General features: G+C 41.2%; 1 protein-coding gene across 1 annotated transcript; it reads right to left on the bottom strand.

The window, feature by feature from the left end:
- Nucleotides 1–1191: 1191 nt before the first annotated feature.
- On the bottom strand, nucleotides 1192–19933 carry CCDC80 (coiled-coil domain containing 80). Its single transcript, XM_085525119.1, has 8 exons — nucleotides 19312–19933; nucleotides 17044–18947; nucleotides 12681–12837; nucleotides 8136–8272; nucleotides 7739–7887; nucleotides 5075–5178; nucleotides 3739–3819; nucleotides 1192–2416 (listed from the first exon to the last, which is right to left on the bottom strand). Exons 2-8 carry the CDS (start codon nucleotides 18937–18939, stop codon nucleotides 2070–2072), a joined length of 2871 nt encoding a protein of 956 aa, XP_085381245.1. The 5' UTR covers nucleotides 18940–18947; nucleotides 19312–19933; the 3' UTR covers nucleotides 1192–2069.
- Nucleotides 19934–26210: the final 6277 nt, after the last annotated feature.

Below are 26210 nucleotides of genomic sequence, written 5' to 3'. Positions count from 1 at the left end.
GGGTGTTGGATGGGGAGTTCTTACAAAGTTGTGAGTCAGAGCCCAGATTCACAAATGTTTGAACTTTATCGCTGCTTAGAATGTTATGCTTCTCCCTTGGGTGGGAGGAATTAGTTCATAAAGCCTCTAAGGAAGAGAGATCTCTTCTCGTTTCACTTATTTATAACAAATTTATGAAAGTGATTTTTTTATTGGTTAATTTCAGCTTCTCTGTGAATGTAGAAACTGAGCCATTGTGCTTCAAAGACAGCCTGTGGATTATAACAGCTGCCTTTGAGCTGAATTAAATCCCAGAAATATGTATGAGAAAAGAAGCTTTGAAACTTTCCTTCACTGTGTTGAAACTTCCTACTCAGAACTGTAAAAACAAGGCTTTAATCTCAATAAACCTGTCCTCAGTGTGGTGCTGCAGGGACAGATGCAGTATTTTTGAACTGATTTGTGTCTGGCACAGTGAAGTGTTGGTTTGGAGTTGTCTGTCTCTCTGATACTTGGAGTCTTTGAGGTAAATATGCATTGTTGTTATAAAAGGATTTGAAGTAGAAGTGCCATAGAAGTAAGTGAAGAGGTACTCTGCAAGCATCAGTCCTCTCTGAATGGCTCTGTCAGAAGTCTATCTTCACCCACTTAGCTCCAGACAAAAACCTGTGTGCTCTGTTACACATACGCATGAAAGGCATGAATGCATACCTGGCATATGCTTCCATGTAATAGATTATAAAAAAGAAAAATGACAGATTAGGTGTGCCTGAAACAGTAGAAGAGAGTACTGTGCTGCTTTGCATGATGACTTCAAGATATTCCTGAATCTTGTTCCCGAGTCTTTAGTGTTTGGAAGTCTAACCCAAATGGTATTGAAAACATGGCTATGCAAGGAGTTCCTGCAACTGACTTCAACAGAATAAGGTTATGCAATGGACCCAGTGCCCAAAGACACCAGTGAGAAGGGAAAAGAAAACCATTCCAGAAAATGTGGCAGAAATATAGCTGGTTTAGTAGCAAATCAAATTATACCCAAACAATTCTATAAACATTTCATCCAGATTTTCATTTTTTTTTTCAAGGGGAGAGGATATGAGAAGAGGTAGAAGGAAATCTGAAGTTTAGAGCAATAGTTTACATAACATTACAGCAGAGAGCTAGTACAACGTAAAATATGTGAATGACAATATTTTTTGACATTTTTTTCGGTTTTGTTCTTTTTTCCTGATTAGGAATTATGCTTTTCAGTTCCTTTCAGACAAGACTATATGGCTGGTGTTTTCGCTTAGCTCTCATTATCTTAGAATTAACTGCCAGGTGGGTAAGACCTTAGAAGAACAGGGACCCCAACTGAGAGAATAGATGGCCTTGCAGCCAGCTTTGCTGTTAAGAGAACTTGACACTGTTTAGTGTCGGAACAAGTACTGCCAGAACCATAAATTCTTACTTTCACTGGCAAAGTCAGCAAATTATAATGCTGATGCACTGTAGAAGGGATGCTGTGTTGTTTTGTTTTCTTTTTTAGACAAGTTACTTCAAAAGGATGTTTTAAATGATTATTGAAGAACTTGTCAAATGCCTCTTTCATAACGTTTCCTTTATTGGGAAAGTTCTGAAGTTCTTTGCTTATCTTCATCAGCACAATGCAAAATTCTCGCTTTCCAATAAATATACTTTTCTTTTTTCTTCTTAGAAAAAAAATACTAAAAAGAGCATTGCAATATTTGTCAGACTGTTCATATCCTGCCCTACAGTAGCGTCCATGGACTGAGGGTGTGGGGACTTTTTGTTTGGTTTTAGTACAAACAAACAGCAACTGCTGATGCCCTTTGTTTTTAAAGGATTAAAAATATAAAGGCGTCTTTATTGTTTAAAGCTTCAATACTACTGTTTCGAATTGTTTCACTGTAAAAAGGTTCCTGCATTTTTGAGAAGGCAAATAAACAAAGTCCCTTGGTTGAACAGTGGAAGAAGGAGAGGCATGGATATCTAGGTGGCCTGCAAAAAACCCTTTGCGACCGGCCACGTATTGCTTGGATAGCTATTAGAAGACAGGCACAGGGCAGTCAGAGGCTAACTTGCTCTTTTCAGTATGGATATCCATGGTGGTAACTTCCATGGTGGCGGTAGTCATCTTGATAACCTTCCTGGTATCCCTGGTGATAGCTATGGTAACCATACCCACCATACTCATCTTCTGGGCACTGCATGCCGAGAGATTGCTGAATTGTCATTTCCTGTCGCCGAAGCTGCATGGAATCAATGAGATCGTACACAATTGCCATAGACCACATTGGAGAAGGATACCAGGATTTGACATTTCCATCTTTTCCAACTAGAAGCATGGAGAAATACTCTGGGCTAATTTGGAAATAATTTCGAATGTCTTTCACCAAGTTAGCTGGGATGTCTTCTCGGTCTACGGTAGCGCTTCCTAGAAAGTGATTACATAAAACAGCATTGGCATTTTGTCCAGGCAGCAGTGATGACTATGAGTAACTCAGTGAGTTTGCAGTGTGAGAAAAGATACAGCTCAGTGTTTGATAATGTAATATTCTTGACATTTACGGTATAGTATTTCCTAGTTTTGAAATGAAAGGCTGTGAACCAAAGATGTGTTTTTAACAGTTTTGTCAAGGTTAGTAAATTTGTCTTTATCCTCTGGGCTGAAGCTATTGTGGTGTGGCACACCTTTTCCTCACCTGACATGCACATGTGTCTTTGTTTCTTATGCAGCTTGAGTAACAGTTCATGTCTGCAGAAGGCACACGTAAAAATAGTCACAGTGAAAAAAATCACTGGACTAGAAATGTGATAGTGTGAAGCACTGAATGTGCTGGGTCGTTAATGGCAGTATAGAGCCTTGCTCTTGAAATGCTGTTTGAAGTATGAGATGTGGCTGATGTCATAGCAGCTTAAAAAAATATATAGATTCTCATGCTGATCTGCCGAATTTGGCTTACAAATATGAAATTTGTACTAAGTAAGTGGGTATAAGACAACTAGGATCAGTGGACACCTATACACAGAATGGATGTTGTAACAGGACTTTCATGAAGTGCTTACAAACTTCGTGAGATTCTCCAAAGGAGATCTGCATGTGGATAGCTGAGGGTGGTCAGTTTGATACAGGTGATGAAGATTAGTAGAAGGCTTCAAAATAAACTTTGATAATATGGTTGCAAGGTAGAAACAAGAATAATATATGATCAGTTTCTTGAGTGCAGGGAGGTAACCTGTGTGACCTATTGTAGGGTACCTGCTTTGGCAGGGAGGTTGGACTCAGTGTTCTCTTGAGGTCCCTTCCAACCCCTGCAATTCTGTGGTTCTGTAACTAGTGAAGTTCAATTGTCTATACTGGGACTGGTGCTGTTCTGGGCTAGAGCTTAGGTTTATGAAAGGGAGTTACTTGAAAGGCTTGTTCTCTGTTCACTAGTGGTCAAAAAGCCAAAATGGATGTTAGAAGCTATGAAGAAAATAATACAAAAAGAAATCAGACTATCATTATGCCACTATGGAAACCTGTTGTGTCTCTCTTGAACACTACATATGTGTCTGATTCTCTCACCTTGAAACTGGAAAAAAAATCCAAGGCAAAGAAGGATGATCATAGGTTTGTCAGTGGTTTAGGGGAGATGTACAGAATTGTGAATATCACTAAAGGGATATTCTAAAGAAATTAACAGCAAAAAAACCCATAGTATTGCATAGTGCTCTTTGTGAATAGTAGTGAACAAACTGGAAACAGTCACTTACCATTTATTGGATACAACTCTAAGACACCACCAACATCATCTCCAACTCCTAGCAACTTGAGGATAGTTATATGGCGCAGACCTGTGGATGAAGGAGATTTTGAGTGAGACCAGGTCGTTATGCACGTTCTTGGGCAGATTTCAGTTAATTCAGACAGATCTATGCTAAATTAGCAGCCAGTCTCAGCAGCCCTCTGTGAAGCTGAACTGCCAGTTTCCCTGGAGTCTCTGCCAGCCACATCACCTGGTCACAAACATGGGGGTAAGCTAGCATACTGACATACCTACAGAGGCCACCTCCAAAAATAAGAATATCTTTGCACTGTTTTGTTGAAGGGTAAAGTTACTTGTCATATAGCAGAAACATAATTAGAGGTGATATAATGAACAGTTAAACTGCAGAACACTGCACTGTATGGCTTAGGACAGGCATTCACTTCTTTCACTTGCTCTGAGCAGAAGCTTGGACTGTTGCCTCTGCACCTAAGGGACTTCAGAACCTGTTCGTGAAACATGAGTCCACATGATCTACAAAATCTTTGATGTAAGTTCTTAACAACGTGGAGATAAAATGTCTGGAAACATCACTTGGTTAAGAAAAACCATGGAAGACAAACCCTTTTAGGAGCTCACTAGATCTCCTTCAGTCTATTCTTAGCAAGGGGCATGAGGAATTAACTGTTATGGTCATATTCAGTTTTTTTCAGAAAGAAGCTTACAGTGGCTCTTGCCACAACTTGCTTTGGGAGTTGCCAAATAAGATAAAGCTCTAAATGAAAGCCCAGTGATTATGAGTAAACAGAAGGTGTAGCAGTAACAATATTGAAACATACTGAAATACTGGCTTTTGAATGGGACCTATTTCATTCTGTTGTAGGAGTGAAGTCTAGGCCTTGCATCACACTGTTATTGCTAGGAACCTAAGCTAAGGAGCAAATATCTCTAGGCTTTTGTGATTGATTCCCATGCATCTCCCTGATATCTGATCTAGCTCTAAGCTAGTTATAAGGATCTGATTTTCTCAAGGCATTGCATCATTAAATCATGTAGTAAGTTAGATCTGAATTATAAGCTTGAAGAAAAGCTGCAGAGCACAAACCTTTTCTGCCTAATGTAAAGGATTCCAGGGAGCACTTGGTTTAGTGTTGCTAGCTGGCTGTGCTGTACTACCTGCTTATCACGGTATTTTCCATTAGTATTTGGAGTAGCTACAAGCAAGCTTTTCAGTTGTGAGACTCCTCAGATTGTCTAGTTTCAGACTTGAGCAAAAGAATCCATCACATCACCAGGAAGGATGTGGGTTTTGGGGAGCGAGAGTGTAATTTCCTTTGACTCACCAAAATTACAGGCTTGTCCACTGAGAGCAGCAAGCTGCTGGGAATAAGCCCAGTCCTCATCACTGGGAGCAGAGATCACCACTAGCCGCCTTCTCCATCGGAACCTGGAAACAAAAAGGAGTGCAACAGGGAACCATCATGACTAGAGTACTTTGAGGATTTTCGTTCTTCAGGCTGAGATATGTCATATCTTTCACAACTTCTAAGTAACAGCTGCTGGGAGATCTTCCCAGTTCCATTCATCACAGAGAGAGGATAAAGCCTATCTGGAATTTTACAGCTCGAAAACTCAAAAACAATTTTTGTAGCTTTGCTGCAGTTTAGTCAAGCATTGCAAAACTTAAGATCTTTGCTGCAGGCCACCGTTGCTGGATATTACAATGCTGAGACCTGCATATTCAAGTGCAGGAGAGATTCCTGTAGAATTTCTCACTAGACATTTTAGCTTTTATGTCATTCGCTGCTGCTGGAACTGCTCTGTTATTTTGCAGTCCAAAGGCTGTCTGAGAATTAGGGTGTATCTTCATTTCAGACATAACTCATGCTCCTATGTAAATAATCGCTGATCTCTTCTTTACCACACGCACTCACTCAAAATACTTTTAACATTCTCTTAAATCTAGTCTTCTTTACGTAGATGTGTCTGTGTGAGACTGGCTATATAAGCCAGCCATAGGGCAGCAGAGTACATTTTTGAGTTTTCTTTAACAGGGGTGTCTCATCTAACCAAACTTGTGCACTGAGGATCACTTTTCATTGTCCTCTCAGAGAAAGGGAATGCCACAGGGACACTGAGACCTTTAAACATTCTAACTACAGTTATTTAATACTTGGCAAACAACCCCTTTTTTTTAATAAAGGTACTTCTACACTAAATCTAAATAAATCAGATTTATAGGAATTTGCAGAGCTGCAGGGATATTTTTATAGCAGGAAATGATCTTTTAAATGGATGCAGATGTTACTCCGTTACAATAATAGTCTGACTTTCTGCAGCACCGCATGAAGATCTCAAAATAAAAGCTAATGCAGTGGATCAACACCATTCCACTTGAGAAAGCAGAAAATGCTGTGGGATTTGCTCAAAGTCACAGAAGTTGCTGAGAGAGCAGGGGATGTTTCTGCCTGATTCTTTGTCTTCTTGACTGACTGATGCTGCCTTCTTTTTCTTTTCAATAATTTTTCAATATCAGACACACAGACTGATGTTCCTGTCTTGGATAATCTGCCAGACTCTTCCCTTTGTGCATTCTGTATTCCTCATCTTCCTTGTTCTACTTCTCATTCTGATTTGTGAGCCCAGAAAGCAGCACAGCCAGTGTCTCACTGGAAATAAACAGGAGGCATTAGTTTCAGAAAGACCTATGTATAACTGACCTTCCAAATGTGAAACACTAGGACTCTTATCCAGCTGGAAAGATAATCTTGGGCAAAGGTGGAAGCAATCTTGCTGGGAATCTGACCAGTTAGTGTGGCTAATGAAGTCCACCTAATACTTAAACCTGACGACTATTCCACAGACAACAGATACATTCAGTGCAGCAGTAGTTCTGTTTATAGATGCACCATTCTGTATTTTTCCTGCCTGTCTCTCTAACGTGTTTATTACTAGGGCTGTTTGCAAGCAAAGAAGTATTTGGGAACTGCCACTTTTCAGCATACAAGCTGTTTCTTGTGTTGGACAGCTGTTTCCAAACTGTGGTTCTTCTTGGTGGTCTTGAGGATGAATCACTGAGACCTAAACAGGAGGTGGTGAGGAGGGTGGGGTACGTCTTGTTAAAAGTCCTCTTTCTGTTGAAGTGGCCATAGGATTTCAAAATGTTCATGAACAAACAACCTACCAATTTGCCTGTTGCTCCATTCCCCCTCATGTCATAACACATCATGCTGCCCCAGTTATTTGCATAACCAACTGGCATTAAAAGTGTGCCTCGATGGATTCTGATAGCAGGCGAGGAGAATGCAGTAGTGCCACTTAAAGCCTAGAGTGATGAGATAGCCCTAATTTCATGTAAATTATTCTGTACAGCTGTTCTTTGGGTCTGAATTTTCCCACAATCCAGATGTTTATTTCACAGGTCTCGCATGTAGAGAGCAGTAACATAGCATATAGAGACTGCACAAACAAAACTGTCTTTCTGCAGAACGTCTCAGACATCTTACAAGAGACATCTGCAAGATCTTCAATGCATGAATAATGCTGGCAAAGTCCAAATGTTATCACAAGTAGTATGAGAAGGAAGTTACAGTGATTGAATTAGTGAATCAAACTACATGAAAAGGATTAGAATGGGATTAATGAGATTGTGATGGTTAGTGATTGAAACATCAACATTGTAGTGTGTACATTCAAAACACTGAACTAACATCTGTGAATTAATCCTTATTGGCTCTTCTAATGCAAATCAGTGTTATTATCTCCGTATCATGGTGGCAGAGGGGGAGACTGATATACAGAAAGTTAGTGTCTAGAAAATGTGCAGTCAGTCAGAAATGACGGCATGCACATTGACTTCTAGTGCTCTGTGCAAGACTGCATGCAGCTGTGGCTACATCTCGGTTTTGCTTAACATTGATAGCATTGAGAAAGCTCTATTAAAAATTGTAGAAGTAGTTGGTAGTTATCTTTCTAAGACAGTAATTACTCGGACCAGAAGGTAATACCTGGATAAGAAGCTCTCAAGGGATTGCTTTTTATCTTCTTTGCAGACAATGCCCTCTTTTTTCTGTCTTTCCATGTCTTTAATTCGTGACTGGAAGGTGTCGATCAAATCAAACACAGATTTCATTGCTATGGGTACTTCATAGTATTGCTGTCATGCAAAAAGAACAGATGGAAAAATGGTCCATGTATTAGCATTCTTTCTGCGTGCATCACAGCACTGTAGAGTATACAGCAATTCAAATATCCTCATATGCACACAGGTAACAAGGCCTACAATGGATGATAAACTATGGTAATATGGTAATATTCCTATTTTTTGCATATACATATATGAAATATATATATATATATTCATATTTTTCAGTGCCTTTTCTTTCCAAGAGTCAAAATTCTCACCTTGACCTTCATGTCAGTGTCTGTCAGCACCATGAAGAAATCATTGTAGGTCATCCCATACTCTTTCCTCAGTTCACTGATGAGCTGCTGATCCACAAGATCTTCATCCTCTATCACTTTCATGGGCTTTTCATTATCTTAATACAAAACAGAGGAAAAATAAACATGGTCATGGAATTGCACAGCAAGCTTCAGTTTCATTTCATTTTGAAACTTACAGAATTATTAAATGCTCAAATTATTCAAATGAAAAAGAACCGAACACAGAAAAAGATTTATAACTAACTTCATGCCCAACCCAGAACTTTATGTCTCTTCTCTTATATTTAATGTGAAAAATGAGTAGTCTAATGCTTCCAGTTTTAACCTAAAGTTTCACCCTTTTCACCATTTTCGAATGATTTCTCATCATTTGATGACAGGTACCAAATGAAATTCTAGGTATGTATTTACAAAGTTAGATCCATGCGACTTGTGACAGAGATTTGAAACATGGACAGGAGAAGCCTGTGAAGGTGCTGAGGATCCTTAATTTCCTTGAGCCAGAGTGCATTAGGGCCAAGTCCTGAAGGCCTCCATATCATCATCTCATCCTCAGCATCCAGAACAGCACTATACAACTATGACAATGCTGGAACAGGCTTCCAGATGCAAGTATGGGCCTGGGAAGTAAAAAGCAGGGAAGTCACACACACAGTGGAATCAAGCACCTGGGGGCCAAAGAGCTGTCTTCAAATACTACTTGTTTATGCCCTAAGACAGCTCTGGGTCATAAATACTCATATCATCACTTAGCGATCTCAGTCATAGCTTAAGTTATCTGCCTGAAGTCAGAGGTGCCACAGCCAGTCAAGAGATGCAGTGCAGAGGCTCAGCTTTGCTGTCTCCTGCTTTACTGTTATTCACCAGCAAACAGACACGAGATGAACTGATTACAACATGCAGCAACAGAAAATACTTATTCAAGAACAAAGGCATGTTTTAAAGATAGTTGACTATTTAAACAATAAGGAATTTATTTATTGATTTATTTTCTAAATATCATTATCTTTGTGAGCAAGTTAATCTGATTCCAATTTTGCAATAGATCCAATCTTTGTAATACACTCAATGAAACTTCTGAATTGAATCTCTGGGAAGATGTTTGGATCAGAACCTGACCTAAACTTCATACCTTGGGAAAACAAACAAACAAAAAACCCAGCATCCAGTTCTATAATGTATTTATACTAATCATTCTCCAGGCAGCATCTTTAATGGTTGTATATGATTATATGTACTTTAAAGTTTTGTGAAGATCTATAGGTAATGTTATAAATTCTACTTTAGATGGGTCAGTCACACTTTAATGCTTCATAAACAAGATTTACATCTTACTAATATCAAGCATGACTCTTAAAACATAAACCAAAATTCATACTTATGCCTGCAATTTTATGCTAAAGCAAGATCAGCACAATCTCATTGGTCTGTATGAAGGTAGAATAATATGAAAGAGGTTAGAGGAAAACAGCTTGAATGGTACATTACCTTAGACTAACTGACTCATAGCACTGTTTTGCTTCAAAGAATGCAGATAACATGAATATAGCTCTTTAGAGTTTCACTGTTTGGATCTTTTCTTTCAAAGCTTAGAGTGTAAAGAAAAATAAATGGCAGAAGTGATACAGAAAAAAAGCTTTCCAGGGAAAAAAATCCAGAAGGATTGATGCAAACTTAGAAGCAGTTTTTGGAGAGGAAAAAAAATAAGTTAATCTAATAGCCTTTTTCCAATTCACCACTTGCCCCCAGCCTCAGCAGGTCATAAAGCATACCTGGGGTCAGCCTGAAGGACAACACAGTTGAGACTGCCTGCTACTAACAGCAAAATTCTCTCTGATGTTTCTGAAAGGGTCGCTGAAAAAGTGCAGAAACTTTTCTCAGTACATCAGCAGCCAGATAGGCTGGAAAGGTGAGTTACTCTTTACAAATACTTCAGCTGAGCAAGGAATGTCAGTACTTTGCTGTGAAAGTATAGTAGCCTTGTTATGTGCTGGCGTTGGTTGTAAGATGTTTGTATTACAGCTTGGAACTGCTGTTTAGTTCACTGAAGCCCTGTTCCCAGGATATGAGGGAGAGACTGAATGGCTGACTTGAGGTGAAAAGGATTCTAATTTTCTGTCATTCCAATGGGAAACAGTCATTGCTTTCATCATAAATCAATCCAGGCCAAACAGCGTTAATGAGCTCTTTCATTAACTACTTTTAAATATGTTTGAAATTCCAGATGAAGAAGTATGTTCTGTGGACCTTTCTGTTTTTGTCATTTATAATGCTCTAGCACAGCAAGCCCAAGGATATCGCAATACAAGTAGATCCCATCATGCTGGCTGCTAAGACTTCTCACTATGGCATAAATACTGTGAACAAAACATTTGTTAGGAGGTTGTTATTTGCTGCATCTGATCCAAGCCATTAAGAGGTCATGAAAGCAAGAAGGGTAGAAGAGAAGGGAGGGAGAGTAGAAAAGTGTATTATTTAAACTTCTGAAAGAACTCAGGATTAGGTGTTCTGGGCAAAAAATGTAAGGTGAGCATCTCATGTAAAATTAGCTTATACCCTTCTAAGTCTCCTGCTTTTCTTCAACAAGTTAATTCCTCCTATGAGAATTAAGCTGTTATACAGATTTGTGGTTTGGAAGAAGTTTGGGTGTAAGTTAAGTTTGGAAGAGGCTGAAAGAGTATGGTCTGTGTCAGAGTGAATGTCTGTTTATTAGTGAGACTGGAGCTAAATATATTCCTAAACAGTCCACTGACAGACAGATTGGTGTAGGTACAGAAAAAGTGACCTTGAGTAACCTTGGTCTGATGTGGAAAATTCTGTACCACTCCAGATTTGCCAGAGAAGTGCATGGATGGACAGTCTGGATATGTGAGCCCCTGCTCTTCAGGGACAAGTCTGCTGGCTCCCAGCTAGGTCTCCTCTCTCTGGCAGTACTGGAGGCATGGCTGCAAAGCCAGGCATAGTTCCATCCTTTTCTGACCAGTTTTATGCCAGACCTGAAATACCCTGGAAGAGACAGGTGATGGGAGCATCATGTGGTCCAGAGCTTTTCATTCCATCTTACATTGCTTCTAAGGTCTAAAACCTTAGTCATATGGACTTCTGAGGAACAGTGTGGTCCATTAGAAGCAAAACTCCTAGTTTATATACTATTGCTTTGCCTTGGTTCGGCAAAACACTTAAACTGGTGTGAAGCTGTAGATGCAGACAACAACAGGATTGTTTACATTCTTCAAGAGGCATCTAAGCTTAGGTGCTTTGCTGGACCTGGACTTGATGTCTCTGAGCAAATCCCACCATAACTAAAGGAAAGGTTATTGCTGGCTTTCGTGGGTTTCCCTGGGACCTGAGCACTGACACCTGTTGTTTAAAAACTATCTAAGAGTTGGATGCCCAGTGCCACTTGCAGATATGGGAACTGTGTAAAGGAAGTGGCACTTGGTAAGGCTGAATGAACTGCTTTACAAGACCTGCACAGTCTGATTTATAGTGCCTACAAAGATTAACAGCCAGCAATAAACAGACGCACTGATGAGCATCTTGCTTTATGGGCAAAGAGGGGCTATCAGAATTTAAACAGTAAGCCTTTTAATATCAGGTATGCTGGTACAGATTTATAAACTTGCCCATAATTAGAAGCTATGGATGAAATCTCCTAAATTAATATCTCTTTACTAACAGAGAGAGGAAAATGCTCTTGGACCTCACCTGTGGTAGAAAGTTCTCACTTTAAACATCTCAGAATCATCTGTTAGGCCTAGAAAAGCTGATCTTGGGAAGGAAAAGAACTCACTTCAAGGATTGAAGTGACTACCTGGCACACTTCTCTCACAGTCCTGGGCTCAGTGGGTTCATGCATGTGTAAAATTAAGCCTTTTCCATATTCTCATGAGGAGTGAAAAGGTATGAGTGAACATTGCATGGCAGGGCAGAGAGGTAATGATGTTGAACTTCAAAATAGAATAAGCTTAACACCAAGTTCTGAATTATTATCTCAAACATTCTCTTCAGCTTCTTCTGTACCCCACCTCTTCTCCTTCATGACATCAGACAGTTTCTTTAAACTGGGTTTAGAACATGCTAGCAAATATCTAGCTCCCCATGGTTTAGTAAAGAAACAATGGTAGAGCTGTTTTGGGGCAACCATTCTGATAGTGAGGTTTGTATTCATGATACTGGTAGAACATTTCCCTCATTTCCCTCATTTCCCACATCAAGTTTTCAGGCCTTTTCTCTGTTTACTATTTTACTATCTTTATGAATTCCCACAAAGAAAGCTGAAGTTACAGCACTGGAAGCCTATGCATGGAAAATACTAAAGGCCTTTACATAAATACAGAATGAGAGCAGTCAGCGTGGAGGGAGGAGGGATGGGTTTCAAAGTCCTACTATCCCACAACAAATGGTCTTGCTTAGGTCTTGACCCATGCTGGCATAATTTTTCCCTTCGCTGTCTGTAATGTGCCCACAAGATGGAAAGAAATGATATAAAAAAAAATGAACCTAGCTGGAAGTGGTCAATTTTCATGCTGCTGTTGTTCATGGTGCCAAATATTGTAATGACTGAGATTTTCCTTGTTGCCATCTTGCAGAAGCTCTCCAGATACTCGTCTCGCTGCTGAACATACATGGTGTTGTCCGCCTTGGGGGTTGTGATCAGCTGGTTGGTGGCAGAGACAAAAGAGCTTGTTTAATATAAGAAATTAAGCAGATTTCTATTTCACTGAAGGAGAACTAGTCACTGTCTGCAACCTTGGATTCTTTTTTGTAAAGTTATTGACTCCTCTGGAGTTTTATTTGCTTGTGGTTGTAGCGTAACTGTAGGACCAGTCTTGTCCAACCAGTCCCTGGAAAACTGTAGGAAGTATGGCCAGCTGGTGGCACCAGCTCTTCCATTGCCTTTCCACAGCACGAGTAGGAGAAATAACACTGCAATTTACAGGAAGCCCTCCACCTTCCTATTATCCTTTGCCCTACCATGTTTCTCCCCACCCTTCAGGAATGCAATATATTTAGGATTCCTCCCACCCACTCACAGCAGGAGCACTAGGAATGTAGTAGCCTGGCAGCTTCTCCATCCTCATCTCATGCTCCAGGGAGAGCTCCTGTGGCACTTTCAACTATGACAGTGCAAGTACAACTAGACCTTACTGAAGAATTATATAACTGATGATCATATCAAAAGACCTTGAAAACTCAATAAGGCCACTGTGACCACGCCTGAAAATTGCTGATTTATCTCATATTTATTTTAAGTCACATTGCTGTCATATGGGTCTTTGATTAGAAGGCATGGCTAGGGAGGAGGAACAGTTATAAAAACAAAAGTATAAAATTATCCACAGTTCACGTTATTCTATTCATTTCAAAGTCTCCAAATAATTACAAGATTAAAGAAGTTTAAAGCACATAACCTGGCTCCTTCATCAGTGACTGGGATTCAAACATCCCAGGAAAAGGGTGTTTGTCTCTTAAATGTTCCCTGCTTTGTTCTACAGGGTTTGATGACATAGGTCTAATTCAGACATCAGTGTATGTTCTTACTCATGGCTTCTGAAAGTAAGAGGACAGTGCAAACCAATGGTCTGGTCAGCATGCAGTAGTTCTGTGCTGCAGTTTCCAGAAGAAGTTTGGAGAGGATTGTCCCCAGCCTAGCAAAGTAATGATGAAAGTGCTGTCAGTGCAGCACACTCAAGTACCTGCAGCCACTCCTCCAAACACAAAGGGAGTTGGAATCTGAATACTCACCACAGTCTCTCGATTGCAAGCTTATGATTCAGTCTGCAGCAGGTACTTTCTATCTACCTCATGTTCATAGAGCCTGAAGGCTAATTTTTATGATATACTCATTATTAACGTTAATAATTGTACTGACATGTAGGGGGCACTTATCAGCTTGTAAAATCTGACTAGTTTATAGTAAGACTCCCTGGCATGACTACAGCTTTGGGTGAATGAGAATCAAACACAAAAAGCGTTTGATTTCTGGGTTTTAACACATTGTTTTTAAATTGCACAGAAATGCTTTAAATTAAAAACAATCTTGAAGAGGTTTTGAGGACTGAGACCCAAACCAGACCATTGATTTGCATTGTACTTTTCGTTTTAGAGGCTGCAAGTAAGAACACAGACTGAAGTCTGAATTAGAGGTACTTCATCAGACCTTGCAGAATGAAACAGGGAGCATTTAAAAGGCAAGGCAATCTTCAGGTCAGAGCTTTGTTCCACAACTGTTCTAAGCCAAGCAGAAAATGCACCACATCTACCTGCATTTGCATTCATGTGTCTGTGCATGTATGTATTCGTATATGTGCCTGTGTGTATAAATGAAGTGTTACATAAATTGTCAGCTTGCACTTCTTCACCATAGGGAAATAAACAAAAAACCCAGAAAACAGTAAGCCAAGACTTCTTAATATTAGTAAGAATGAAACAAAACCCTCAGTGTAGGCTGGTGAGGCTGTAGACCTCAATACCCATATGCTTTTTCAGTTTTTGCAGGTGGATCCTATATTTGTCATTAATTGAACTTAACGCAGATTAGCCTTCAGAATTCTACATGTTTGAAAAGCATGCTGAAACCTGCAAACTGAAATCCTTAATGATGTGGAAATCTTAAAAGCCTGTGTCTCTCTTAAAATTCTCTTGTATTGCGAGAGGGCTGAAAGAATGTCTTTGGGAGACAGTCTATGAAGTGACTGAAAGATAGTAGCACAGCAGTGTAGTTGCGTTCTACTCAGGTAGAGCCAATTCTCTAACAGCATGGGCTAATTCTTTAGAGGAGTCTGAAGACTCATGAATGGTAGAGTTTATCCAGCTAGAAGGACTTACCCTTAGTGAACTGAATAGTTTGATAGGAAGGAGTGCAAAAATGCATGTGTAAAGGAGCTTGGAAAGGTCTTTGTTATCCATGTGCTGGGGATGGAAAAGAGAGAACAGGCTCCAGCCATTGCTTTTACTACTTACCACCTCTGACTTGCCCTTCAAGAAACTTAAGGGCAAGCAGGCCAAAGGTAGTGTTAGATACTGGAGAAATATAGTGGAACATGGCACAATCATTTCTCTTCGGTGAGTTCTGGCCTGAGAGCCTGAGATTGTGCAGGTCTTTTATTGAAAATGCAGCTGACAGGTGGCCTGGTATCAGCTGGCTGAAATTTCAGACCAGCCTTTAAGTTGCCAGGATTGTGCTGGTGCAGTGGATTAATAGTTTAACGTCTATAGGCTCAGATTTTGACATTTTACAGATTTGTTTTTATTTGTGTTGATGCTGGACATGTTCTTGGAAGCCACAACATTAAGATGTATGACCAAATTTCAAAGATCTCAGACACCCTCTGTTTGCTTAACTGGTAGTTAACGTGTAACCGACAAGAATTATTTGCAAAATTCACTCAAGTTCAATTATATTGCTAATAATATTATTGAATAATATTTGCATATTATTCAAATATATTGCAAATATATCAAATATAAGGCCAAGGAAGAAATTCTGTACTATGAGGGTGTTGAGACACTGGAACAGGATGCCCAGTGAGGTTGTGAATGCCCCGTTCCCTGGAAGCACTCAAGGCCAGGCTGGATGGGGCTTTGAGCAAACTCAGAGGGAGGAGTCCCTGCCTATAGCAGGGAGTTGGAACTAGGTGATCTTAAAGTTCTCTTCCAACCCAAAGCATTCTATGATTCTATGATTGTTCTTCTCTGCTCACAACATGCTGTGGAATGTTCTTCTAGCTCTGCACAGGCCTAAAGCTGGAAGAGTAGGGAGGGGGAATAAGAAAGTTGGATTCTATTTAGGTTTGTGAATCATCAACGGAATGATTAATTAAATTCCAGTGGTTGAAATCTTGGCTTGGTGTTCTAGGTATTTGTATTGAAATGTGGGGCATCAAAGTGAAAACTGTGTTGTGACACTGACTGTTGAACAATAACTGTCAAAGAGGCCAGCTTGCAGTGGGATAATTGCAAGAAACCAGCTCCCATAATAATATTTTTAAAGAGTTATTTTTCAAAGTGTGCCATTTCAGGATACATGCCATCTGCCAGGAAAAACATCTGTACTACAGCTAAAACTGTTTCCTGTTGCAGGTGAAGTGTTTTTTTAGATAAGTAGTTGGAAAAACATACAACACTATTAAACCCTGAGAGAAGTAACTCCAGATCGTGCTGAGTTTCTAAGACTTAAAAACTAACCAAAGAGTTATTGTTTAATAAAAACAGCAGGAGAATAAAAGGGAACAAAGTTTGTATGGGATCCCTGAAGATATCTAGGAGATCTGAAAGCCAAATTCCCACAAGAAATAATGGCACATATAACAGTCCTACCTCAGGGCAATCTTGTCATATGCCTTTGTGCATATCATTAGTCAGACATGCATAATACTGCCAAAAACAGTTGGCTTGCTTCCAGTTTTAGGACACCAGCACCAATACAAAACAGGTTTGCCAGCTGGCAGGACATGCTTAGCATCAAAATGTGGTGACATTGGCAAGTACCCTAAAGCAATGACTGAAATCCACACGAACTTCATTTTATTGAATATAGTTGTATGGATCCCAGTACCTGTATATCTATTGGAAACAAACTATTCTGATGGCTGTGTGATGGCTCATGGAAGAGAGTGGGAAGGGGTTTTAACCTAATTCCTGTCTGATGGACTTTTGTACAATACGTAAGATTTCCTACATCAGGCTGCAAAAACTTCCATGTTGGAAATGATCCTCCAGGTCTAGAGATCTGATCTCTTTAACAAAATCAACAAAAAAGAGTAATACAAAAGCACCATAAGCTTTCTGTTCCCCTTGTTCCTACTAGGACAGAGACATTACTTCATTTATGAAACAAAATTCAGATGAACAAGTTACTTACAAGGAGCCGCCTTTTGCCTTCAAAGTAGTCCAGGAGGTTGGCCACCGATTTCCTGGGAGGCTGTAAGAAAGGCTTCTTGTTGGGCTTAGGGAAATCCTCGTTCTCTGTTCTGCTTCCCTTCTTGTTCTTTTTGCTACGGTCTTTATCCTGTTTGCCCTTTTTCTCAGCTTTGTCCTTCTTGGACTGCTTCTCACTCTTCTGCAGCTTGTCAGGTCTGTCCTTCTTCTTTTTCTTCTCAGGTTTATCCATTCTCTCGTGCTTCTTTGATTCTTTTCCTTTCTTTGGGGGAATACTTGCAATCTCTTCCTCTAAATGTGGGCTAGCAGGCTTACTTGGGTCATATTTATCTTCATATTCATTACTCAGTATCTTCTCTTGCGCCTTCTTTTTTGGTGGTTTAGTCTTAGTTGGTTTGTGTTGGCCTGGCGTGACATTCAGGTCTCTGTGGTTGTAGTCCTTCCTGTCTGTTCGGTTATCTTTAAACCTACTCATGCTTGCCTTTGTGTAGTGCACTGAGGGGGCTGTTGGGACTTCTGTGAAGCTCTCATAGCGTCCACCTTTGCTTGGCTTCCGTGTGGCTGCCAGGTGTTTCTCTGTGTGGCCTCGCTGCCGGTCCCTGCGGTTTGCCTTCCACGCAGGAGAATAGAAATCCTCAGCGGCCACGACTCGTGCTGTGGTGGCCTCAGGAGGTGCTGGCAGCCTATGGTACTCTGTGGTGGTATGTGACTTTGTGATCCATGTCCTCTGCGTGGTGGGGAGGAGTGTAGTTGTTGTTGTAGGCCTGCTTGCTGTTGTCACTGTGCGGGTGGTGGCCCGGGTGGCTGTGGTCGTGGTAGGGAGGGTAGTGGTCCTTACTGTAGGCAGAGGAGTAGCCACAGTGGTTGTCATTGGTTTTCTCACTGTTTTGGTCCTTGTTGGCTGGTTGTTGCTCCTCCTTGGTTCCTCCTTCCTCCCTCCTGCTGATACTTGGACATGTCCACCACCAGGGATAGATGGGGTGCTGCCCCCATTATTGTCATCTTCAACCACCTGTCCCTCCACCCCAGCTGCTTTGCAAGTCTGTATGAAACCCTTCTGTCTCATCTTCTCAATTTTTCTGATGGGGTTCTGATCGATGACCTCATACATGGCCTCTAGCCTTACAGGATAAGGGTACCTTTCCTCCACCTGTAGAGTTTTCTTCAGCAGCACCATGCCAAATTTCCCCTTTTCTAGTTTCAGAAAGCTCATGAGCTTAGGGATGAGAGCAGGATCCAGTGGCTGTTCCAGGATTTTTCCTTCATTGGTTATCCTTCTGACTTTTCCTCCTTCTTCCCCTTCTTCGTGGAACAACACAATTTGCTGGATGTGTCTCTCAGCCAGTTCACAGTAAACATCATTTTTCAGCAGGCTCATCATGAGCCGGTAGTAGCCCTCTGAGGCATGGGGGGCAGAAATGACCCACACCCGATTTTTCCCAGCAAAGCTGGCCAAGACATTGGGAGAGCTTGACCCTGAAGGGAAGCGTACTGCTCGTGACTGTGAGGCAGTAGATATCCCTTCATCCTTAATCATCTCAGACTTGGAGTATTTGGCTGCAGCTGTAAGTCTCTGTACCCGCCTTGTTCTGGTGCCTAAGCTCCTGGGCTGGGAACGTGACTCCTCTTTCAGGAGGTTGGCAGGTGCCTTTGGAGGTACTGAAGAATCTCTCTTGGTGACGGGGTGTTGGGGATTCAGGCTTAGATTCTTTGGGGATGCTCCAGACCTTCTCAGGAGGTTGCTGGGAGCCCTGTGAGACTGAGGCACTTTCCTAACTCCATGGCTCCCTCTCTCCGCTAACCTCCCTGTCTTCTCAGAGCCACAAACTAGCCATGCTGTCCACAGCAGGGCTAAGCTGAGAGCTGGCCTCCAGTTCATTGTGCAGTCTGCTTGTGGGAAGGAGGAGAAAAAGTCAGGTGTTAACAGTATGATGATACTTCACACAAATGATTAAATAGAATCACAAAAAGAGGCTGGGTAGTTTTAGGGATTTGAGAGTGCTGGTTACACCTCAGCATTGCCCCAGTGGTTTTGTAGGTTTTAAAAGTCATTTTTGGAAAAGCACAAAATGGATCATTTTATCAAAAAATGACATCATCCGTCTGTAACACAACTCTGTCTATCCAAAAGGACATTGTGATCCACATCCTTCTCTCAGTCTCTCACGCTTTCACATCCACACATGCAAACACACAGAGAGAATAGGTCTGGCACATAGAGCAGAAAGCCAAGAATTAGACTGAGACTTACACTCTCACAGAAGTTCCCCTTCCAGAGACGAGGTTTCACGTCTTTTTCCTTTAAAAGGACACAAATGCCATACAGCTTTGCTGCTGCTCGGTGATTTATCCTTACACAGCCCAGCACGTCCCAGAGCCTGTCTGTCTACTTGTGTATCTTTTACCTTTTTTTTCTTCACGTTCTTGACAAGCGGGATGAGGTGAGCGGAAATTTCCTTTGGGATCTCTGCTTCTCCATTTACCTGCAGGTCTGTCTTCGTTCTGTACCAGTTACCCACACAGGCAGGGATTTCATTTAAGAAAAGGAAACTCCCAGCTGCACCGAGTCTCTCTTTCAAACTTCCTCAAGCCTCCTTCCCACTCCTTGCTTCCTCAGTCCAGCTAAGTTCCTTTGTTTCCAGAGAGGAAAGCACAAGCATTAATATATTTTCCAGGCTGAAGAAAAACACAGGAATGTGATGTTGAAAAAAAAAAGCGGATGCTTCCCTTTCCCCTTTCTCCACACTTAGACAAAAGCAAATTGTATAAGTTTAATCTTTTCTTCTCTTTCCCTTCTTGGCTCTTTACAGTCCCAGAAATGTCAGGGTAACCCCAGCGCTGCTCAGAACCAGCTTCAGACAACAGTGGCCACTGGAAATGGGGGAAACTTCACTCAGGATTTAACAGCTCAGCAGAACCCGCCTCCTCCCCACTCTGACACAGGGAGGGAGGGAGGAGGAAGGCTCAGGGGGCTGAAACGCTGCACAGCATCACAGCGCACTTCAGAGAGGGTGACTCCAGCCTTAACTCTTTCCTTTGCGCTTCTGAGCTCCCTCGCGCCCCCCAGTCTCATCTTTCTCTTTCTTCCCATTAAAAAGACATGGTCTGAATAAAAAAGCGTCCCGTGGGAAAACTATTTCCCCATCTGTGTCAGAAACCACCCTGCTGTTTAAAAGTAGTTGCTTTGTAACCCTATTGTTTCTGCCTCCTGCTCCCCTTTCTCCCCGTTAGTTTGTTTTCTGGGAGTTCTCCAGTAAAATCCTGTTTTGTTTCACTTTCCTGCCAATTTCACTTTCAGACCCACGCGGCTGTGTCACTACAGTCTGCTCCGCAGACATATATGCACATGGCTGTTTGTTTGTTTGTAGTTTTAAAGAGATCAAGATGTTTACTGCATAATGGTATTAAAAATAGCATCACATATATTTCCCTTGAATGCCCACTAGCAGTGAAAAAAAAAAAAAAAAAAAAAAGTGCAAAAATAGCTAAAATAGCTAAAGCAACATGATAAAGGACAGGGTCGTGTCCTTTGCTCTGTTCATGGGGTAAATGACACCATTCTGTTGAGCTGACGTAAACTGGCACTGCTGCGCTGCCAGCACCTGGTCTTTAGCTGATTCACACTGGCTTCAGTGTGTCATGAACCTTTAGTGTAAAGCACCACTTAGTTGTGGTTGATGGATAACAACCAGGATCTTAATATTCCTTTTATAGTTTTCCAAAATCTCACTTATTTACAGAGATGATGCTGCATTCTCATGAACGTCATAAAGTACTGCATTTGATCTGAATTCTTGCGGTGGGGGGCAAAGGTGTACCTTCTTCGTCCCTTGAAGTGAATGTTTCAAAGATAAATCACTTCCTCTTCTCTCTCTTTCCTTCATTTTACCTCTATGTTATCAAATGCACTGATAAACGTTAGTGGTGTTTTTGCTCCACACTGATTTGTGTGCACTGTTTGCCTTCTATGGCCTGTGGTATGTGTGGGGGTAAGGGAGGATGGTGCATGCCCGTGCTCACATTAATGTGAATGCAACCAACCCTTCCCAGAATATCATATCCCACATCAGCTGCAAAATAGGAGGGTTGTACCTCTCAGAAAGACCACAGAAGTGGAGTTCTGTGAAGCAAGGATTGGGTTACATTCTCCACTTAAATTTACATTAGTGGCAGATCTGCTGGATTATTAATCTTGACAAGGAAAAGCAAAGTCTTTAAACAGTTTTGTTTCATTGTGACTTTTCAAAGTAAATAAACTCTAACTTCATAAGAGGCTTTCATTTCAGTGCTTCCTTCAGTTTTACTACAAAGATTTTAAAAAGAAAACACAAGAGTTGAAGCCAAATGCTTAATTTGGGGCAATTGATTTTTTCCCCAGTAAATCACCCAAGTTTTCTTATTGTAGATGATAGTTTGAAACCACACAGAGACAAAACGTTTATCTGCACAGCCTGAACAAAGCCAAGAAAAACACAATCCAGCACATGAAAAAGAAGGAAAGAAACAGAGATTGTCTGCTGTTTGGCCTATCAAATTATAGACACACAAAATAATCTCCATGAGGACTTTGTTGAAAAGTAGTGTGCTTCAGAATTTCCTTTAAGCTGATCAAAAGGTGACATCACCAAAGATGACAGATTGTAAGGCAGCTGCAAGGACAGACTATCACACAGCAAGAGCTGGACCTGCAGGAATTGTTTCCAAGGCTGATGCTTCTTGGTATTTTTATTGGAGGTGAGGAATGAAACCTGAAATGACTGCTGGAAATATTTGGCATTGGAATTTCATAGGAGGTAAATAATTTTTACAGGCCAGAGTGGGACTCCTAGTAAAGCAAACTTATGTCTTAAAGGATCAGTGCAAGGTCATACAGCAAGAAACCAAAAAAATGTGTGAAATATGCACAAGATGAGTAAAAATATCCTAGAATGCAGCTATTCTGTAAAGAACATAAAGGTCAGAGTAGATAATCCACTGGAAATAAGCTTCTGGTATGACACTGCAGCAAGGAAAACATCTGCCCACATGCCAATGAGAAGTTAGGAATTAATATATAGCACCAATAAGGCCGTTCCTGCCATGTACATCAAGCTTTTCTAAAGAGTTGCAGGGGGTTCAAAAAAGTGATGTGACATCTGGATATGGTCCGATGCAAACAGAGGTGGGAAAACGTCAAGGTAACTGAGGGGAAGGCACAGCCACACCTTGGGCACAATCTCCACATGCATACACATGAAAAAGCCCTTTGAAAGAAAATGGCTTTGTAATCCATCAAAGGATGGCAAAAGGATTAGGAATTAAATCTTGACAAATGCAGACTTGAAGTAATTGTCAAATACTTCAATTTTTATTTTTTTTTTTAAGTTAGTGATCTTTGTTAATCCCTGAGATAGTTTCCCAAAGAATATGGCTGTTTTCTGCTGTCATTTCTTCAAATCAAGTCTATAGGAGATCCTAGGTGGACTAGCAGACATGGCAAAAGGATGGAAAGGATGGACAAATCAATCTGGGAACTTTGAGAGCAAAATGTCATCAACCCCTGAAGAGTGTGGCTCTTTGGAGACTTACGGAAATCAGTTCTTATTGTTAGCACAATCTATTCGAGACAGGTAGAGTTGCTACAAGGCAGATCTTGTAGCCTTCAGAATGGATTTAATGAGGAAGTGTCCACAAAAGAGTAATATATATTAGTTTATGAACAGCTGTATTGTGGGTCTTTCTATATTCTGCTTTTGTATCAGAATTAAACATATAATTAAACATATATATATATATATATATATATATACAGATTATATATATATGTATATACAGATTAAGTGTGTGAAGGACTGTGTGCATAACTACACTATTTTAGCTGCTAAGGAATTAACAGGAATGCCTTCAGAGAGCAAGAGAGAAATTGTTCACATGGAAGGTGAAGGGAGATGAAGGGGCTTGGGAAATCCAGCATTAGCTGCTCTGTGCTGGGAAGCTGGGAGCCAGAGGAGCAGGTGGAGATCCCCTGTGGATGCCAGTGGGGGTGACTGGACAACAGAGAACCAGAGTCTGAGTCCTGGGAAGCAGACATTGTTGCTCCTCTGTAAAGGGACAGGTTTCTTGAACTCTGCTGGCTCTTTGCTTTCCTCTGAAGAGGGGAAGCTATTATTAGTGACGTGCCTGGGGTCATAGCCCATCCAGCAGCTGGGGAAATAACAACTAAGAGTGTACACAGTGGACTTGTGCTGCAGCCCCCTATATGTAAGCAGGAAAAGGAGTCAATACAGGGAGGCTTGCAAAAGCAATGACCCATAATTAAAAGAGCATTGCCTGGTTAGTCAGATCAAGCTCCTAAAATAGAAAGGCGCTTTTGATAAATAGGGAGGCCCCAGTGGAGCCCTCACTTTCAAAATGTACATTATTTTTCTGTAGAGTCCCCCAGCAATGTTGCTTAGAAACCAATGATGCAGTGTGACACTTGTATTACAAACTTTAAACGTTTAATTCTGAGGCTAAGCTTCCAAGATACTAACAGGGCGGCAGCCCCACAGGTTTGGGCTTTGTTTGAGATGCAGTGAAATTCTGATGTCTGGATATTAGTACTGGCCTGCATACAGGGTGACCTTGAGTTTAGCACCTCTGTCCAGTTTACAGGGCCTCCTGGTGAGAGAAAGGCACTCGCATAGGCCCATTTCTTGTTCTGCATCTGGTTAACATCTGGGATGGAAGTGTCAGCCAGGAAGAACAAAACATCTTCTGGCCAGGACGGACACAAATTCTACTCCAGACTGACGCAACTGATGTTATGTACGCTGAGACCGAAGTGCTCTTTGAGAGCAAATGAATACGAAGATTGCCATCTGCTGGCCTTGCAAACGGTGTTGCTAGTCACAAGCCAATTGGAGTCTTAGAGCCATTGCAGCCTGTTGCAGCTGGTTTCTTGATGTTACAGCTGCTGATGTACAGGATCCTTTCTGTCACAGAAATAGTCTTCTCCTTTCTTGGAGTTACTGGGAAAGGGAGACTTCATGAGCTCTGATCTATGAGTGGGGCCAACTTCCCTCTCTTGGAGCACTATAACCCCATGGGGAAAATGTACTGAGGACATGATGCTGAGATTTAGAATCATCCCATGAAGCACAACTGGTTACCTCTCCTGGGTCATGAGCCTGCAGGATTAAATGAATTCAGCTACAGCAGTAAACTCACCAGCTGCAAAAGTCTGGTTTCTCTTCCCACATTTGTACCTCTGCACAACGGAAAGTTATATCGGCGCAGGTCTGAGCATTGATCCTTGCTACCTCCTCCCTCCAGCATACTTTCTTTTTTCTTCTCCCTTCCTTTGTCTGGAGAATGCCCTGCCTATGTCAGTCCTGTCTGGATAGAGGGGAAATTCTCTTCTGGCTCTTGTTGCTCTGCTTTGTGGTATGAAGTAGATTTAAGTTGGATGGAAGCTGGTGCTTATGCAACTTCTTTGCACAAATGCTGGGACTTCAGCTCCCAGGTCTGATTTCTCTGACAAGTATTTTGTCCACATGCAACCGCTTATGGATTTGCCCATGTCGAAGCAGATCAAGTGGAAATTGACCTGCAATACAATCAGCTAATTCACTTAGCAGGGAAGGCTCAGCTCTTCTCTGCATTGGCAGAGGAACTTGAAGGGATTTCTGCCAGAAAACAGCCCACTGATTCAGATGAGGTTGATCTTTAGATATTTGTGGGCCTTATTATCTAGACTAAAATATTATGGTTTGTAAACCTTTTTCTTTCACCCTGTAATTTAAGTTGAAAATTTGTTTGCTTCTTTCTTTTTTTAAAGACTTGTTTTGATTATAAAATTGAAGGGGTTGGAATCAAGGAGGATCCTGTTTAAAAAACAGGCTGGGCTACAGTTTAGCATAAGAGGAGCCTTCCAAAACAGGGCTGTGCTCAGTGATTACTCTCAGAGATTACGTGTCGGAAAGCTTTGTGGATGAATATAAAAATGACTAGTTACATGGCTGCACACAGTTTTGTTCTAACATTTTACTAGCCAGTGACAAAGATTCAGATTTTCCTATGGCTCTAATTCTGATGAGCATTTAAGCATATACTGACGTTTTGTCTCGTTTTGATAACTCTCATGACTATAAAGGGAAGGGCATGGAAGGCAAGGAAGACAAGGCAAGGCACCAAGGCTGAACTAAGTCTTCTCTGCCAGACACATCTTGAATCTTTCCTTGGTGCATGGCAGTGGAGGGTGCTACCCATTTGTAGGTGTGACCATCAAGTAAGCAGATGCTCCAGAAGCCGGCGACCTGTAGGTCAGTTCATAAAAATGAGGAAAAGGAATACAAGCAGCTGGAAGCCCAAGGCTCTTAATCTCTTTTCTTGAATCCAGCACAAATGTCTACTACTGCCTGGCTATGTCCAGCCATGCAGGAGGACAAGATGAGCCTTTGAAGATAGAAGTGAGAACTCTGGAGGAATGCTCTTGGAGATAGAGTAGAAATGGGCAAGTATCTGCTTAAACATTTAGAAAATGGAGTCAAAAGTTCTGAAGTTGTTTAGAGCAGGATGAGGATCTATAGCCTCCTTTACGAGTCTTCATTCTCTCCAAGAAGACCCATGTCAGCCTTCTGGGTGTGCACTTTGGCTGGTGAATACAGCTCTTGCAGAATTTTGTTTTCCTTCTGTGGCTGTGGAGGAGCAAAAACTACTCACCTGGGAGAGGAGATGAATTGCTAATTTACTCACTCTCATCGTTCCACCAGTGTACAGGGTCACAAACCAGTCATCTTTCTGCACTACTTTTGGAAGCAGAAATATGTGCAGAATGATGTAGGCAGATAGTTTTTAAACCATAATTCATGAAACAATGGCAAGTGGTCAGCAGCTGGCAATACAACAGTGCTGACTATTATGGTCCTTTCAACTGAAAACATATGAAGAGGGTGCAAAATGGTGTGAGGAGTCTTGAGACACGACATTGGTATGGAGGGTTTGGGAACTACATTTTGCGGTTTTTTAGGCCAGTAATTTAAACTCAGCTTAGATTGGAACCAAAGCCAAACTGATGTCTCATGGATAAGTTTCCACAAAACCAGAGAGTAACAATGCAGTTGAATCCTAAACTGGCTTCCTTAACAAGAAAAGCAAAGAATAAAAAAAATATCCTAGTCCCTAATGTGG

Source organism: Coturnix japonica, chromosome 1, assembly GCF_054131305.1.
Source record: "Coturnix japonica strain WE chromosome 1, WE-NBRP24, whole genome shotgun sequence".
NCBI lineage: Eukaryota > Metazoa > Chordata > Aves > Galliformes > Phasianidae > Coturnix > Coturnix japonica.
This window is presented reverse-complemented; position numbering and strand designations above follow the sequence as displayed.